The following is an 18,834-nucleotide window of genomic DNA, read 5'->3' as shown; positions in this document are numbered from 1 at the left end:
AACTGGTTTTTGATCCTCTGCTAAAGGAAGCTCTACAGAGGCTCCACAGAAGAAAGGCCTGGCAATGTGCTGCCGCTAAGAAAACCCTACGGAGCAGTTCTACTCTGTAATACCTGGTGTCTTCATGAGTCAGAATCTATTATAAAGTAAGGGGTTATTTAATTTATAAGTTGAAGGGGAAAGGTGTTCATTTAGGTAGGACAACAGATACAATTCTAAAATTTTCCAATATGATATACGACCGAAAAGGTGAGGGAGGCCCCAGCCTGAGCCAAACACCAGGCTGAGTAGGGTAAATGGGTCTAGGTTGGGCACGGGGAACCGGGATAAGCGGATCACGTGACTCAAGGGGCGGGAGGAGGAGATCAGAGAAAACGCGGCGTTTGGCTCGACACTTTCTTTACAGAAAGGCGGGCGGAGCCGAAAACCAAACAAACATCTTCGGAGCGATTTGGGGCGGGGCGGACGGGAGCGGACTTGGCTTCTAGAGCCCAGACCTTGTGCCGAGTTGGTTTTTTGGTTGTTGGTCCCAGTGGCCTGGCGTCCTGCGGTCGGGCTAAGACGGGCGGAGCAATGGCGACCTTTGTGAGCGAACTGGAAGCGGCTAAGAAGAACTTGAGCGAGGCCCTGGGAGACAACGTAAAACAGTAAGAGCTGCTTGGGCGCGGCCCCCGGATCTCCGCCTAGGGTCCTTTTCTGGCTCGGGCGGCCGACCCGCGCCGAGACATTCCCCTGCGCCCCGAGGCCTGAGCAGCGAGGCCGCCAGGTTTCTGGAGCCGGGGTCGGGTAGGCAATCCGAACTCATCCGGTCTAAGGGGTCCAGCCTTTCTAGTGCCCTTATAGACCCCGGCGGGCGCTTTCGGTGGAGGCTCGCTGCCCTAGGTGGGGCGGGAGAAACGCACTTCACGCCAGAAGGCTTGTTGAGCGGATGCAGGCCTGGCGCCAGGTTGCGGGACGCGCGAGGCCAGCCGGGTCCCAGTGACACAGGAGGGCTTCCTGGAGGCGGATTGGTTGAAATAGGCTTTGAAAGACGAGAAAGAAATTCCCACAGATCGGGTAAATTGCAAAGTGAGTATATTCATGGAGTTCAATGTGATATGCTAGGCACCGTTTGCTGGGTGGATTGAGGTGCACCTGACCCAAGCCATGATAGTTTCATTCATTTTTTTATGCCTGTGAAACTTGGCAATGAATTAGGAAGACCAGAGAAGAATTGATGCGTTTGAGTTATCGTGCAGTGGAAGAATATTGAAAGTACGATGGACTTGCTCGAAGAATGAGCGAGTCTGTGTTGGCGAAACAGCCGTAATGCTCCTTAGAAGCAAGGTTGGCGAGACTTCCACGTGTGTTCGACATGTTATCAGGAGGGACCAGCCCCTGCAGAAGGACAGTATGCTTGGTAGAGGGCCATAGAAAAAGGGGAAAATCTTTAACGGGATCGACTGACACGGTGACGCCACAATACACTCAAACATTGCAACACTTGTGAGGATGGGCCAGGATCAGGCACTGCTTCGGTCTGTGCTACAAAAGGTCGTTATGAGTCAGAACAAACTGGATGGCACCTAACAACAACAGACATATATAGCCAGTTACACATATATATGCAGACCTGAAGCTCCAATATATACAGGAGCAGCTCTGTGTGGGTATTCAAAGAAGTTGCTCTTATGACATGGTGAGCCCATGTCAAACTACACCACAGGGTTTTCAGTGGCTGATTTTTCAGTCAACCACCAGGCCTTTCTTCCAGGGTGCCTCTGGGTGACTTGAACTAGATGAACGCATAAACATTTGCACTACCTAGGGATGCCGTGGATGTTGTTGTTAAGTACGTGGAGTTGGTTCCAACTCATAGTGACCCTGCACAGAGTTTCCGAGGCTGCAAATCTTCACAGGAGCAGAAAGCCTCATCTTTCTCCTGCGGAACAGCTGGTAGTTTCCAATTACTGACCTTGAGGTTAGCATCGTAATTACTACACTATCAGAGCTCCTTAGGGATGCTGTGGATGGACAGCGGTATTTTAGTTCTTTTATAATAAATGTAAATATATTGTTATTTCTTATTAGTAGATAATTTGTTGTTGTTAAGTGCTGTCGAGTTGATTCTGACCCATAGCGGACCCTGTATAGGGTTTCCTAGGAGCATCTGGTGAGCCTGAACCGCCGACCTTGCAATTCAAACGGCTTTGCAGTCTGGCGCATTAACCCATAGCGCCACAAACAGAGATATGGATAATAAATAGACCATCTCAGAAATCTTTTTTTTTTTTTTTTTGTCTGTCAACTCACATGAACCTTAGAAGATGAACTTGAATTGAAAGTGATCGACTAAGTAACTCTGGTAGTTTAGTGGGTACGAGTTGGTTGCCAACCTCACGGTCAGCAGTTTGAAACTACCAGCTGTTCTGCTGGAGAAAGATGAGGCTTTCTGCTCCCGTAAAGATTGACAGCCTCGGAAACCCTATGGGATCGTTATGAGTCGGAACTGACTCCACAGCACATAACCACTAAGTAACTAAGGAGGCCTGTTGGCACAGCAGGTTAAGTGTTGGGCTGCTCATGTAAGGTTGGCAGTCCAAATCCAGCAGTGCCCCATGGGAGAAAGATGTAGCCGTCTGTTTCCATGTAAATGACAGCCTTGGAAACCCTGTGAGACAGTCTGCTCTGTTCTGTAGGGGCACTATGGGTCAGAATCAACTTGCTGGCAGTGGGTTTGGTTTGGGTTTTTATTGAGTAAGTGAATCCTGTCCCATAAATAAGGAACAACTTAAGCCCCCACCACCCATGGAGGTGGGGGTGTGCATATGTGAAAAATCATGTCATTCTTTTTTCTAATGTTAAAGTATAAATGATTGCATTCCCCCCCCCCCCCCCAATAACTAAGGAGCTCTGGTAGCTTAGTGGTTTACAAATCCAGCTGCTAACCCTCAAGATCAGCAATTCAAAACTACCAGCTATTCCACCGGAGAAAGATGAGATGTTCTGCTCCTGTAAAGATTTACAGCCTTGGAAACCCTGTACAGACGGTCACTGTGAGTCGGAACTGACTCCACGGCACATAACCACCACCACCACCACCACCACCAGATAACTAGTCATGTTTACTACTAGTGGTTGGCTTTACTTTAAAAATTAAGCTGCTCATTCATATCCAGGAGTGTTTTCTTTGTGGTAAGGCGTTTAGAAAGCCATTACTTCAGCAATTTAGATTAAAATTTGAGTTCATTTTAAGGAAAAAGACATCATCCGTATCAGTATTACTTACCATGCCCACCTCACATTTTAAAATGTAAATCTTAAACATAGGATTTTGGAGAGTCGATCTTTTACAAAGGCAACAGTGAGGAGAGCAGTGTACAGCTGTGATTCTGACTCATTTAACCGTGAGTCCTATGTGGTTGCCTGTCATTTCTCTATCATGGGCGACTTTCCTTTCTGGTTTTTATCCTGGTATTCTAATATCCTAAGGTCTAGGGTAAGAGTCCCAAGTGGTTATACTCTTGACTGCTAACTGAAAGGTTGAAGTCCACTCAGAGGTGCCTTAGAAGAATGGAGATCTACTTCTGAAATATCAAACTGTTGGTTGAGAACTCTGTGGGGCACAATTCTATTTTGATACACATGGGGTCCTCATGAGTTGGAATCAACTCGATATAGCAAAGAGATAAAAGTTATGGTCTAGGCTCATCGGTAGCGTAGTGGTTATGAATCGGGCTGCGAGCCGCAAGGTCAGCAGTTCGAAACTACCAGCAGTTCCGCGGGAGAAAGATTAGGCGGTCTGCTCCCGTAAAGATTTACAGCCTCGGAAACCCTGTGTAGGGTTGCTATGAGTCGGAACCGACTCCACGGCACATCACAACAACAACAACAAAGGCTCATCGAAAGAGAAAGGCTGTGTGCTGGCGGCCAGGAGGCAGGCTTACAGAATGTGCCCTTGGGTTGTTTAAATGATTATATGTTCCTGAGTGTTTTTGTGTACACACAACAACAGAAGGAATAGAAGCAAATATTGTTGAATGATAATGCATGGGAGGGATTGTAATCATTGCAGTGATACGAAATATGATAGGATGAGTGCAAAACTGATGTTCTTCCTGGTAAACTATCACTCAAAGCACAATAAAAGCTTTTAAAAAATTTTTTTTAAATTCAAAACGGCAACATTTTCCTAAGGACAAAATTGAAAAGGGATGGGAAGGTGGGTGGAATGCAAATAGGAATCACAGGGAGGAAACAGGATAACTGCTGTTAATGGAGGGGATTGCAATCATTGAGACGAAACAAAGCATATGATTCGCTGAATGTAACGTTGATGATCTTGTCTGTAAACCTCCACAGAATTCACAATAAAAAGTTAAAAAAATAAGAAGTTATAGTATAGGGGAAATGTGAAATTTCTTTCCTTAGAAGTTTGAGCTGGTAAGGTGAACTTGAAGAAAAAGTAAAACCTGTGGTTCTTAATAGTGTTTCTCCCTCTGCAGATACTGGGCCAACTTAAAGTTGTGGTTCAAACAGAAGATCAGCAAAGAAGAATTTGACCTTGAAGCTCATAGACTTCTCACACAGGATAATGGTAAAGTAATTATCTGGGAGTTATTTTACTCTTCTGAAGTTTCCCCAAATTTGCAAGAAGTTGAAGTATTTTTACTTTAAAAAAAATTAATTTTGGGCTCTAGTGGTTGTTATGAGGTCTCCTTAGTATTGAGACTATTTTAAACTAAGAGTAAAGAATGTCAGAGTAAGGGACATCCAAACCCTTACAAGCAAGACTAAAATAATGGTCTCCTTATGTTGTAAATGTTTTGTATTTGATATGTGATAATCTCCCCTTTTTCAGTTCATTCCCACAATGATTTTCTCCTGGCTATTCTCACGCGTTGTCAGATTTTGGTTTCTACACCAGGTAAGCAGTGAAAATGCTTCCAGTGTGTATGTCAGTTGGCAAAACTGGGATAGTGGGTCCTTTGCTTCCTTTAACAGATAATATATGTCAATTGCTTGCCAATGAAATGTTCTTTGAACTACTTAGCAGAGAAAGGTTATTATTAAAAAGGTACAATGTCTTTTAAGAAATCATGGTGACACTGGATAGGCATTGGACAGCTAACTGCAAGTTCACTGGTTCAAACCCTCCAGCCACTCATGGACAAAGATGAGGCTGTCCGTTTTGTTAAAAAATTACAGTCTTGGAAACCTTATATAGGATCCCTCATGATGGCAGTGAATTTTTTCCCCAAGTATATCCTGAAGTACCACAAACCCAAAAGATTAGTAATCAAATGGAAAACTAGTTGAATGAACGAAGTTCAGGTGTAGATTTAACAAGTAGCTTAGATAATGCAGTTAACTACTTGTGGATACGGGAGGGAAGGGTCTTCGTTTTCACATTTGTAAAACAGGAACAGTAACACCCACCCAAGAACCTCTGGTAGCGTAGTGGTTATGGTTGGTCTGCTACCCTCAAAGTCAGCAGTTCGAAACTACCAGCGGTTCTGTGGGAAAAAGATGAGGCTTTCTGCTCCCATAAAGATTTATAGCCTTGGAAATCCTATTACAGGGTCACTATGAGTCAGAACCGACTCCATGGCATACCACCACCATCAACACCCACCCTTAACAGGGTTATGAAAGAACATGTAGAAAGTGCTTTGAAAAGTCAAAAAATGCCAAACAAATATGAAGTGGTATTAGTAAGTCTAAGTAAGACTGATTCTAGCTAAATAGAAACCTTTGATATTCTTGAATATTGGTTGCTGGTTATTTAGAAATATGTGAAGAAATATCCCATTGAGAATTTGAGAAATAATTTTTCTGTCAATATCCAAAACATATCTCCTCAAACTGAAATTAATGTTTGCTAGCAATAAAGAATTGCTTTGTATTAAAAGTAAAATATAATAATGTGGGTGAATTATTTTCCATTTTTTTAAGCACAGTAAGGAAGATGATTTTAATAACATTAAATCATCTGTAATGTGCTAAGACACTTGTCTTTAATTTGAAGCACCTTGAAGAGTGCTTTTTTAAAAAATATACTTTAGGGGATTAACTCCAAAGGAAATAAAAATTTGCCTGGGGCCCTACCCAGCTAGTAAGTAAAGTGTTAGGATCCAAACAGCAATCCAAAGTCCGTAAAGTCCTCCTTGTCAGGATTAGTTCTTACCAGGCTTCGCTCCCTCACACACATGACAGTGACTCCCCAGACTCTGGTTTTGATGGCTTGTTTTTGCCGTATCCTGGTGTGGTGGTGTGGGTTAATGCACTGGACTGCAAAGTTGATTTGAACTACAAGGTCAGCGATTCAAGCTCACCAGCCTAACCTCAGAAATCCTATACAGGATTGCTATGGGTCGGAACTGACTCGACGGCACTTCACAACAACTGCATGTTCAGTCTGCTTTCTCTTTTTGTCACCAAACTGTCAGCTTCATTTATGAGAATGGTTTTCTTTGGAATTTATCATCTAAGATTGGCTGATGATGTTATCAAGTGAGATCTGGTGTGCCAAAAACATCTAAAGTTCTTTTTAACTGAGGAACTTAGAATTTTTCTTCAAAGCAGAGCTTCAAACCAATTTAACCTGGTTCGGCCGTGGCCCAAAGTAACACCTGAACAGACATGAATTTTTAAAATGTGGTGGGTACACTGGAATGCTGACTATAAAGGGGGAAAATTACAGGTTGAAGTCCTGATAGTACCTTAATCTCCCTCTTCAAAAATGAGGGCACTGTGGGCCTGGCATAGCAGTCAAATTTCTTGACAGGCTGAGTTGTAAACAGCAGCATTTGGCTCAAAGATGGCAGCCGGCCTCACCACTTTGAATTTGGGTCTCTCACTCCCATCCTAGCAATAATCCATTGTCATGCATCAAGTTCCTGAAAGGGCTCTCCATACTTGTGAGTTTTCCATTCCAGGACTTCAGCCCATGTTTTTCCCACTCAGATTAATTTTCTGGATTTCCCAAATTAAAAAAAAAATCTGGTCTGGTTTTACTTTATTGGTCATGTCTGAATAGTCCAAAATGAGAAACTCTTTCAAAACTTTTGTCTCAAAACTTTTGTCTTTCCCAAGACATCAATATTGTAATAATGTTTTGCTAGGATTATGGATGTTTTTCTGTCTTTAAAAAAGTACTGTTTAATACATTTATTAAATCATAATTTTAAAAAAATCAATAGTACAGATGGTCTTATCATGTAAGCTTCAGCTTCTTCCCACCTATACTTGTCCCCAGAAACAACTGCTTTTGTTGTTTTTCTGGTGGAACCATCATAGCGCCTCATTCTGTGCTTAGCTGTTTCTGGATTTACTGGCATTAGACAGTTTCTGTTTTTTGTATTATTGCTCTGTGCTCTATGAGATTTCCTCAACTCATATCTCTTAGTCTTTCCACTCAGTGCATTCTTTAATTCCATTTTTATAGCATCACCTTGTTTTATGGATACGATGCACATCACAAATCTCTCCAAGGATGCCAGTTAGAAGTCTTTTGAAGTCCTCTTCTAGTCCATTCCCTGAATTCTCTTTTTTCTAGAACTTCTATTTTTTGTTTATCTTGGTCTTTCTTATTCTCAAATGTCTAATGATGCATTACTGTCCTCCTCATAGTAACAATGAAGCATAAAAAAGTTGCCTGGAGACTTTGCTAACAGAAAGCCAATTAAACTGAGGGACCTCCGAATGCTAGCATGCAAAGAACTTTGCTTTGAGGTGCCAACATCTGCAACAGCTACCTTAGTTCCTCCTAGAAATTTTATTCTGTTGAAGTAGACAAGAGTCATCCACTCCTTCCCCCTCCCACCTGTATAATATATAAGGGGCTTCATGTCATAGTCTGCATTGGAGCGAGCAGGGTTGGCTTCATGGGCATGCAACACTTGGTTTCCAGTGCTCTGCTATTGCCTCATATTTTCGTTTTGTACTGAGCCCAACAATTTATGTAACCAGTTCATGGGGTGAGAAAAGAGGTTTGTATTGTAAGTCAGTATCCTTTTAATGCCTCCGAGACATTTGTTCATATGTCATCTTGTCTCTCACTCATTTTCATCTCATCTCTTTTTCGTATGTGTGTGGTGCTGTGGGCTAATGCGCAGGACTGCAAAGTTGGTTTGAACCTCAAGGTTGGCAGCTCAAGCTCACCATCCGCTCCTTGGAAACCCTATACAGGGTCACTTTGAGTCGGAACTGACTTGATGGCACTTGACAACAACAACAACTTATTTTTAGTACGATCTTGGGAGAGGAGAAAAACACATGTGCTCAATTCACCATCTTAAACTAGACAATCTGTCTTACTGGGTGATGGGTGTCCAAGCCAAAAACGCAAAAAACTTTAATAGCAAACATATAAAGGAAAAAGATACGTTTGTTTTCTTTAAAAAATAGTTTTAGTTGCAGCTGGAAAAAAAAAAAAACCTGATAGAATATGTGAATATATGTTTTTTTTGTTTTTTTGTTTTTTTTAAGAGAAAAAAGTAGAGGATTTGAATTTAAACATTATAATTTAATTTATGGTGATTATTTTTCTATGTCACAGAGGGTGCTGGATCTTTATCCTGGACTGGGGGTTCTGCAGCCAAACCTGGAAAACCCAAGGGAAAGAAAAAGCTTTCTTCAGTTCGTCAGAAATTTGATGTAGGTTTTTCTCCAGTAGATCTTAGTAATAACTGATTTTAGTGTGGCATAACTCACTTTCATTTTTAGAGAAATATTCTAGTACAGTTTTAAAGGGTATGGTTTTGGGAGAAGAAGGGTTATTATAATTGAAGTGGGGTTATTATAATTGAAGTTGGTGAAGGCGTCAAAGGTTATGAGTTCCAACTGTTTGCATTTTTGTAATTCTAATTTGTTATGCCTTAGTACTAACATGCTACCATTAACATCTAATGAGAGGCCAGTGACTCCGAAGCCTTCTCTGACCTGTTTTTCATGAAAGGGAAATGTTTATCAGATTGAATGACTGTTCCAAAGGTCTCAGGGCCTCTGGCAGGACCCCACAAATCCCTAGGTGGGATTGAACTTCAGGGGAAGTGCAGAGATGCCATGAGGACATTTGGCCATAAAATTTGTAAATGTTTTAGAGTAACTTGCTTTTTCAGTTTATATCTAGGGAGAAGAATCTCAAAAGCATCCCTTTTAGAGGTTTGCTTGAATTATTGATAGCTTTATTGGTTAACGTCAGCAGACGTTTGTTTGCTTTCACCCTTGCTCGTTCAGTCAGTAATAATAAAGCACTTGGATGGCATCACTGTCTTTAGAGACTTACTTGGTTTAAACAGGCATGTTCAATATAAAACACAGCTTGATACTTGGAAAATGGAAAAACAGCAGCCTGTTTTTATAATACAGTCTTCCAACAGAGCAAGTAGTTTTCGCTATAAAATCTTGTATGTTTGATTTAAGCAAAAGCTAGCTCTAGCATATATCCTGTTGTTGATGGGGAATACAAATGTAATATCAGAATCTCAACGGAAGGCTGAAGTTTTATGAGTGAAAAAATTTTTAGAAAAAATAAATTAATCTTAGATGGGTTCTGTGTCAAGAATTCTAAGTAGAAAGTAATACCTGGTGCTGTATGATCAGCACTGGATCACGAATCATAAAGTTGGAGGTTCAAATCTACTAGCTGCTCCTCAGAAATCCTATATAGGGTCGTTATGAGTTAGAACTGACTTTACAGCACTAACAACAGAGTTGGGTAGTGACCTAACATTTTCTTGGAATATTTGTTACTGATCAGTTATGTTGTTTGGTTAGGTTTTTTATTACATAACTGAAGCTGTGCTTTCGGAATTTACTGGGTTAAATCTTCTCCATAATTATTATTTTTATCACATAATCTATGATCACTAAGATATTAACTGACTAGAATAAACTACTGTACACAGTACCATTATTTCCCCTTGATTCATGCCTTCATCATTACCATATAATTATGTTAATTTGTGATTATTTGTGTGTGTTACTTTTGCCACATGGTAAATAGTTTTGGCCTTAACGAGGATATCAGATCCAATGTTGGGTTACTTTTGTGTGTGTTTTATTACTGGGCACAGTCATGAATAATTTGGGCTCTTTTTTTTTTTTTTTTTTAACCTCTAGCATAGGTTTCAGCCTCAAAATCCCCTCTCAGGAGCCCAGCAGTTTGTGGCAAAGGATCCCCAAGATGATGATGACCTGAAGCTCTGTTCCCACACGATGACGCTTCCTACTCGCGGGCAGCTGGAAGGGAGAATGATAGTGACGGCCTATGAGCATGGGCTTGACAACGTCACGGAGGAGGCTGTCTCAGCTGTCGTCTACGCAGTGGAAGTTAGTGTGCTGCTGGCAGAAATGCTTTTACAAAGTGAATGTCATGAGCTTGTGCTTATTTAAAGTGGATGATTGCAAGGAAAAAACCCCAGGTGTCACTCTGATCTCATGAAATTGCCATCGTTAGAGTTCTTTCTTTTCAGAGGGAGAAATAAATCACGATCCACGACAATTGCCTCTGGTGAACGGACTGAACTTTCCAGATAGTTCCTTATGGCTTAACTCTGGTGCTAGGTTTCATGTTTAATTTGTCAGCAAGGCAACCATCTTTAAGGGAAAAAAATGAGAGTGAGAATTGTATAGATTAAAGTTTCTTGTGTTTGCTGGGCTGTATAGCACTGGCGGAGCATTCGATTTGGTCTTTGAACAGTTGGACTCTTGTCTCAGCACACTATTCATTCATTTTATTCACTTAATTGACAAGCATAGTGGGGCGGATAGTATGCAGATACTGTCAGGTGACCTTGGGTGAGTCCTTTCAATTCCCTCTACCTCCTTTTCCTCATCTGTACCTAAAAGCTGGTACTAGCTGAATCATGGAGGATGTAAGTATTACATGAATTCTGTGTGTGGAAACCCATTATAAATGGAAAAATACTGTCCTGTGTATGATGGTCTTCTGGGAACCATTGAAACCCTCTGCTCAGCCCTGGCTGCCCTCTTACTAATGACCGCCTATGAGTGTCCTGCCTCCCTGTTTCCATAGGCTTCTCCAGCCACCTCTCAGAAAGGGGGAGGAAAAGGAAATACTGATTTTTTTTGTTGTTGTTGGTTGTTTTTTTTGTTTTGTACTTATTTCTTATATATCCATTGTCTGTTATTATTCTGTTGAGAATATACATACCAAAACATACACCAATTCAACAACATTGATTTCGTTTTTCAAGTTGCGCAACCATCTTCACCCTCCTTTTCTGAGTTGTAGCCCTCAAAACAAACTCACTGCCCCCTGAGGTTAGTTTCTTGTGTAATCTTTTTTTTTTAAGTTTTTATTGTGAATTGAGTGCTATGGGAGAACATCGGTTTTACATTCATCGTTTCATTGCCATGATTTCAATCCCCTCCATGCATCATCATTTAACAGTATTTGCTTATATTCCCCCTGGGGTTTTTTTTTTTGCGGGTGGGTTGGGGGGAATGTATACAGAAACACTTAGGAATATATTATCATTTAAACAACCAAAGGGCACTTTCTGCAGGTCTGTCTCCTGGCTGCCAGCACACAGCCTTTCTCTTTCCATGAGGCTAGAGTCCTCAGCTGCTTTGTCTCTCCATGTTCTCATCCTTGGTTCCTTGAATGTAAGATTAACTACTCCCCACTTTTTGTTACAAAACTTCTACCTTTATAGTTGTGACAGTCACAATTAGTCATGATAACAATTACTCACTATTGAATCCTAAGAATCTTATCCCCATCTCCTTTCACCAGACCTGTCTAGACAAGATGAAAACTATTCAGTAGGGACTCTGCCTTCCCCTTGTGTAATCTTTTGAGCTGATGTTGTCACTCTGATCCCATATAGATAGTTCTTAAGAGCACATAATGCTCAAGGCAGACATTCTTTACAATGAAACTAAACTGTTTGGTCTTAAGACTTAGAGGGTATTATTGGTTTAAGCTTTAAAGATGACCTCAGGGATACTTTTGCTTTTACATAGAAGTTGATGCTAATTTTCTTGCTTCTTTTACAGAATCACCTTAAGGATATCCTGACATCAGTTGTGTCAAGAAGGAAGGCTTATCGGTTACGAGACGGTCATTTTAAATATGCCTTTGGTAGCAATGTGACTCCACAGCCGTACCTCAAGAATAGTGTAATAGCTTACAACAATTTAATAGAAAGGTAATTGAAGTTTGTGGTTTTGCTTCCATCGTTTGCTAGTTGGTTATAGTACTTAGGTGAAAGATCACTATTAAATCATTGCTCATTGTGTTTCTGTGAGTACCTTTGACAGCAGAACAACTTTATTTTCTTAACTTCTGCCCTTACATGTATGATTTGGGTGTTCTTTTTGTCACGAGTGAGGTCCAGAGTTTGGCTGCTTCATCTGAGTTACTGTGAGTGAGTACCCCACACTTCCTGAGGTGGGATGGAGTGACTTCCTGCCAGCTCCACGGGCAGCACCCACCTGGTAGTAGTAGTGGGGCTGCTCCCACTCAGAAGCATGGCCTGTGATTGTTGGGCCCAGCTCAGGTTTCTGGATGGTTAGAGGAGAGCTAGGTGTTCCTTCACGCTCTCCTCTGGCTCTTGCAGTTGTAGCTCAAGATTGTGGCTTATGCTAGGTGTCATCTGATTACTCTTGGCTGCCTGCTTTGCAAATCTGGTCTCGGCACTGTGCTCTCTGTGCTGGGAGTTCTCCCTTTTATGAGAAGACCTAGATGGGCTTCATCTATATGTTGTGTATTTTGAACCCTCCAAAACAACAGCAAAGAAAGGTTTATCCTGAATATTGAGCCTTTGGGAAAGCAAAAATAATACTTTCCCTCATGGTTAATAAAATGAATTTGTCTGCATGTGTGGCTCTGTGTATCTGGCTAGTTAGGGAGAAAATGGGTAACGATGTGACAGGGCGATTGGGAGGTTTGACAAGTGGTGAGGCAACAGCAGGGTGGGAAAAGGCAGGAACTGTGCTGGAAAAGGAAGTAGGGGTAAACTGAGTGAAGCTTAGACCAAGCAGAGTGTTGATACCACGTGGGCTGCACTGCTGCCCAGGTGCCTGGTTTGTGGCTCTGAGAACATCGACTGGCACTGGGGCCTGATTTGAAGAGCATCATTTTTAAATTGAGTTCACTATTTAGATTGCCATATGGAAAGATTTATTGTCTAAATCCTATTCAAGCACCTGTTACCTGTGTGGCATTCTGTCATTTCTTTTGTAAGTCATTCTGTTGTCTAGGAAAACACAAATGCAGGTGGTTCCTTGTAACGGGTGACTCTTGGGAGCAGTGTCTCTGCCCTGCCAGGGCTCCCCTGCCGGATGCTCCCTGGCAGGGCTGCTTCTCTAACAGGGTTGGTCTTGTCTGATCCCTCAAACCAACATCTATGGTCCACTGTTGCTTCCCTTCTAATTATTTCTTCACTTGCTTTTGATGTATATTCCTCAAATTGTATAGGTTGTCTCCTATTGCTTATGATGAAAAACTCGCCTGACTTCCCAGCTTGTGTTATATCTGGGTTCTATTTTGAGAAAATTAGCAAGATCTGGATTAGTTTTTTCCGTTGTCTGTTTTTACTTGTTGCTTCTTTTATGCTGCTTTTTTTTTTCTTGCTCTCGATTTTGCATTCTGTTATCTCCAGATCATCATGTACTTTTCCTCTCTGACCATTTACTTTCCTCTCCAGTCAGTTGTTTTAAATTTCACATTCCAAATGACAGTCACGAGTCCTGCTATGGCACTGTAGGATAAGCACTGGACTGCTAACTCCAAGGTTGGCAGTTCAGATGCACCAGCAGCTCCTAGGAAAGCTTATACATTGTTGCTCTGAGTCAGAACCAACTTAATGGCACTTAACAACAACCAGCAGTGAGCATTTGTTGTGTTTTCAACTTGAAGCTCTTTAAGGACAGGATGCAGTTTTGATTTAGTAGCCTGAGCTTAAGAGCCCTAGTGGTGCAGTGGGTAAGCACAGAGCTGCTAACCAAGAAGGTCCATGGTTCAACCCACCAACCAGCCTCAGGAAATAGATGTGTAAGTCTACTTTTGTAAAGATACACAGCCTTGGGAACCCTATGGGACAGTTCCACTCTTCTTGGGAGTGAATTGAAAAACCGGCCAGTGGGTTTGGTTTGGATTATGTAACATGTGACAGATGGACTGCATTTCATAATTAAAGTAGTTTAAAAACAGATAGGATTCTTACTGTATTTTATAGTTTTAAAATGAGAAGGGTTCAAAAAGTTTGTGGAAAAATGGAATTAAAAGAGAATGGAGTTTTTCCACAAACTTGTTGAAGCACCCCATTCCATTTGTTCTGCTACCTCTATAGGAAGAGTTCTGATTTTTTTAAATTTTTTTTTAAATACAGCCCTCCAGCTTTTTCTGCCCCGTGTGCTGGTCAGAACCCAGCTTCTCATCCCCCACCCGACGGTGCTGAGCAGCAGGCTGCACTCCTATTGGCCTGCTCGGGGGACACACTGCCTGCGTCCTTGCCTCCGGTGAACATGTACGACCTCTTTGAAGCTCTGCAGGTAATTCTGAGCTTCTTAAAGTTGACCTAGATTTATGCAGAGGTTAAAGTACTCGTGACGTCTGCAAAGATGTTCACTAGCGTTTTTCACTTCTTGGCTTTTTTTCCCTTCAGTTTTTATTGTTATTAAAGCCATTAATAGTAACCTCTTTTTCATACCCTGAAAAAAGGCCCATGAGTCCTTCCTTATTCACTCTCCCCAACCTGTTCATCCTCCCCATCCCCATAAAAGAAAGAAAGAAAGAAAAAATATTCTTGACCCCACTGTTCCTATTTCAGAACTTTATCAGATCCTTTTTTGCTTGTCTGATTTGGGGTTTATTCGGTTCTGTTATGTGAGTGCTTTGTTGTATTTTATATGTTGAAAACTCAGTGTACTAAAATATAACTAGAGCCATGCTCATTTTTAAAATCACAGGTACACAGGGAAATAATCCCTACACATACTGTGTATGCCCTCAACATTGAAAGGATCATCATGAAACTTTGGCATCCAAATCATGAGGAGCTGCAGCAAGACAAAGTTCACCGCCAGCGCCTGGCAGCCAAGGAAGGCCTGTTGCTCTGCTGAATTAAGATTGGGGGTGTGGGATCCTCTGTGAATTGATAAATTATTGGTTACTGAGAATTGAATGTTTTTTGGGTCCACATTTCTAGGCTGAAGTGTAAAGTGTATATATAACCTTTCCTATGGAAATGTGTACATTTTGAGTATATTTTGTGTTGCTACTATGAAGCCATTAACATAAACCTGCATCTGATAATGACCCCTACCTATGTGTGTTGGTGTGTGTGTGGGGGTATGATTTATATCACTTCTGTTATGGGAACAAGAACTGAGTTCTCGACACCTTTAGGCATCTGGGGCCTTGTATTTTATGGTCTGCTGGTAAGGTAGATGACCTCTGCAGTGCAGTGGGTTGCTTCATATGACTCTTCTACCCTTAGGCCTGGTAACCTTCAAACAACTTTTTCCTGATGGATCTGGGTAAGAAAATGTGGGAGAAGATGCTCATAGGTTGATACTCCATTTTGATTGCTAACCCAGACTTAACTGTGGTTGTAAAAACTTGCAACTCTAACAAGGGTTTAGAATGAGCCATCTCAGAAGTGGGAGGAGCAACCTCACTACCATCAAAGAAAAAGCCAGGGCTGGAGTCCTTTGGAACTTGAGATCCCTGTGCATGAACTTGGACCCAGGCACAGAAAGCTGTTAACACTAGAGGAGTGGCAGAGCAGCAGCAGCAGAACCCAGGGCCAGAGCACCAGACAGAGCAGTGCACTTCCCAACTCACAAAGCAAAGCTGACTGACTTTGGGCAGGAAGGTTGCTTGCAGGGTAGCATTTAATTGGAGAAACTAGGTTTGCCCACCCATGGAGCTAGAGTTAGGTGCCTTCAAGTTGAGGTTTATGGTGGAGTGGTGTGCACTGTGGGCATTCATCAGCATCCCTTACAGAGCTTTGTAACATTGCCAGGCCAGAGGCTAGACCAAGGAACCAAGCACCAAGGAGAGACTACTGACTGTAAGGACTGTTTCCTGAACATTCTTGAGTCTGACTTGTAACCCGTTAACTTCCTAATAAATCCCATAACTGCGAGTCTGGTGCCTGAGTTCTGTGTAGCCCTTGCGATGACTGAGCAAACCCAACTGAGTAGAGAGTGCTGTGGGGAGGCATGGTTTGGTGCTCATTTTTTGTAACATCCTAGGAAAAGAAGCTGTTATAACTTAATCCCCACGATCAGCAGGACTTCAATGTCATATATTCTGTATTTGGTAAATCCAAAATTTTTGCTTTAACTAACTGCTTTTGCAATTTGAATAAAGCCTGTGCAGTGCAGTAAATTGCTTAATATGGTCTTTCTAGCTATAGATTTTGTACCTTTCACCAAATGACTGGTAACTATGCAAACGAGATGCTTGTGGCCCACCAAGGGGATTGGACAGCTTGCCAATAATGTAAATATGGTTTGTGGCACCCCTACAGGGATGGAATCATGCAAGTAAGGGAATTGGTCAGGCTTAAAATGAACCATCTGGGGTGGACAGGGAAGAAGATCCAGGAGTAGTGGAGCACATGTCTTGGACCTGGCATCCCTGTGCTAAGAAGCTCAGAATGAAGGGCTGTTAAGATTTGGAGATGGCAAGAGAGATGGTGAGAAAGCAGCAGCAGAGAAATGGTATCAGGAGGCAGGCAGAAGATAGAGTGAGAAAATAGCACCTTCAGTCAGGAGGCTTGCTGGTGGAGTGGGTGACTCTGGGCACTGACTAGTTGGAGTCTGTAGAGTCAGTTGCGACTCATAACAACCCTATCTAGGGTTTCCGAGGCTATAAATCTTTACAGCAGCAAAAATCCTCATCTTTCTGCTGGTAGTTTCAAACTGCTGATCCTGAGGTTAGCACCCAAACTCGTAACTATTAGGCTACCAGAGCTCACTTACTGGTAGAGCCTGAGCAAGGAAGAAGACAGAGGCCTCAGGGTTGAATGGCCCAAGGGCAGAAAGATGGGGGGGGGACAGGGGGAGGGAGTTGTGTGTGTGTGTGTGTGTAGATACACCTGCGAAGAAGACAGTCTGATCAAAGAATATCCTGTCATTTCTGATCATGGTAGAACTTGTAACCTATAACTTCCCTAATAAGCACCGCAATATCGTGAGTATTGGCTGAGTTCTGGGTGACTGTTGCATCAAACACAGCAGAGAGGAAAGGTTGGTGTTGGAATTGGTAAAGGGTTTGGAGGGCGGAGGCATGACTAACTCCACCTCATAGAAATCAGCTTTGGGCCGATTGTGCTTCTCTCTCTGCATCATGAGGTTGTAGGTCAGAAGCCTCCACCACACCATTTTTACAGTTGGCAGCAGGAACAGGATTCCACAATGGCTCCAGGTTCATGAAAGCACAGGACTTTATAGAATGAAGAGGCATGGGAAGTGAAACCTCTGATTCCTATAAGGTTAGTTAGGTGGTTAACAGCTAAAAGGAAAGTATGAAGTGTTATGGTACAGTTGAAAGGAAAACAGCAGAATCTAGAGTGGCTTGAAGCAAAAGTCAGGCAGTTAAACCAGGTGATTGATATGACTCCAGGGTCTTCTGGTTTCACTTACCCAGAAGCCCAAGGTCATACGTGTCTACGTGTCTGAATAGGAAGATAGTCAGTGGGAAGATGAAACTGGCATGTTTTTGAAAAGGTTATTTATCTGAAAGTATTCTGGATATTGAATGATTGTTTCTCCTACGTAATGTAGTAAAACAAACCTACATAAGTGTATGATGGGAATAAATTTAGGGATACCCAAGTGGAGTCTTGCTGTGGCGCTGCAGGATATGCACTGGACGGCTAACCACAAAGTTGGTGGTTCAAACTCACCAGCAGCTCCTTGGAAACCCTAACAGGGTTGCTGTGAGTCCGAACCAATTTGATGGCACTTTAGAGCAAACAACAGAGTCCTGGTGTGGCACTGTGGGTTAATACGTCAGACTGCAAAGCCGTTGTAACTGCAAGGTTGGCAGTTCAAGCTCACAAGCAGCTCCTCGGAAACCACATTCAGGGTCGCTATGGATCGGAATCAACTTGATGGCACTTAACAGCAAATAACACCAACATTATAGCTTATGGTGGTTATGTGCACACCTTTCTTAGAACAACTGCCTCTTGGGCCTGGTACAGATTTCTCATGAGCACAATTAAGTGTTCCGGAATACTCATACTTTGCAATGTTGTCCACAGCTTGTCATGATCCACACAATCAAAAGCCTTTGCATAGTCAATAAAGCACAGGTAAACATCTTTCTGATATTCTCTGCTTTCAGCCAAGTTCCAACGAACAACCGCAATGATATCCCTCGTTCCACGGCCTCTTCTGAATCCGGCTTGAACCTCTGAAGTTCTCTGTCAATATATGATTGTAGCCATTTCTGTTATTACCTTTAGTAAAACTTTACTTACATGGGATATCAAAGAGATTGTTCAATGATTTCCACATTCCGTTGGGTCACCTCTGTTTGGAATGGGCACAAATACGGATCTATTCCAATTAGTCGGCCAGATACTGGTCTTCCAAATTTCCTGGCAGAGATGAGTGAGTGCATTCTGTGCCACCTCAGTTTCTTGAAAGATTTCAATTTTGATTCCATCACTTCCTGGTGCCTTGTTCTTTGCCAATTCCTTCAATACACCTTGGACTTCCTTTTTCAGTATTATTGGCTCTTGATCATATGCTACCTCTTGAAACGGTTGAACATTAACCAATTCCTTTTGGTACAGTGACTGTGTATTCCTTCCATCTTTTCTTGATGCTTTCTGCATCATTCCATAATTTGCCCAGAGAATC

The 18,834-nt window shown here is 42.1% G+C and overlaps 1 protein-coding gene across 1 annotated transcript; it reads left to right on the top strand.

The window, feature by feature from the left end:
• Positions 1-571: 571 nt before the first annotated feature.
• On the top strand, positions 572-15,407 carry TADA1 (transcriptional adaptor 1). Its single transcript, XM_006875991.1, has 8 exons — positions 572-647; positions 4,485-4,576; positions 4,841-4,906; positions 8,540-8,637; positions 10,105-10,314; positions 12,007-12,158; positions 14,343-14,505; positions 14,923-15,407. Exons 1-8 carry the CDS (start codon positions 574-576, stop codon positions 15,073-15,075), a joined length of 1,008 nt encoding a protein of 335 aa, XP_006876053.1. The 5' UTR covers positions 572-573; the 3' UTR covers positions 15,076-15,407.
• The last annotated feature ends 3,427 nt before the right edge of the window (positions 15,408-18,834 follow it).

The sequence above is a fragment of the Chrysochloris asiatica genome, unplaced genomic scaffold (genome assembly GCF_000296735.1).
Source record: "Chrysochloris asiatica unplaced genomic scaffold, ChrAsi1.0 scaffold00349, whole genome shotgun sequence".
Classification (NCBI taxonomy): domain Eukaryota; kingdom Metazoa; phylum Chordata; class Mammalia; order Afrosoricida; family Chrysochloridae; genus Chrysochloris; species Chrysochloris asiatica.
Note: the sequence above shows the minus strand (reverse complement) of the source record. Positions and strands in the feature narration are given on the sequence as shown.

Excerpts from the sequence above, each read along its gene's own strand:
- TADA1 (XM_006875991.1), top strand. The coding sequence starts at position 574 with ATGGCGACCTTTGTGAGCGAACTGGAAGCGGCTAAGAAGAACTTGAGC. Across the intron at positions 4,577-4,840 it reads ACTTCTCACACAGGATAATG|TTCATTCCCACAATGATTTT; the intron begins GTAAAGTAATTA and ends CCCCTTTTTCAG. Across the intron at positions 10,315-12,006 it reads CTGTCGTCTACGCAGTGGAA|AATCACCTTAAGGATATCCT; the intron begins GTTAGTGTGCTG and ends CTTCTTTTACAG.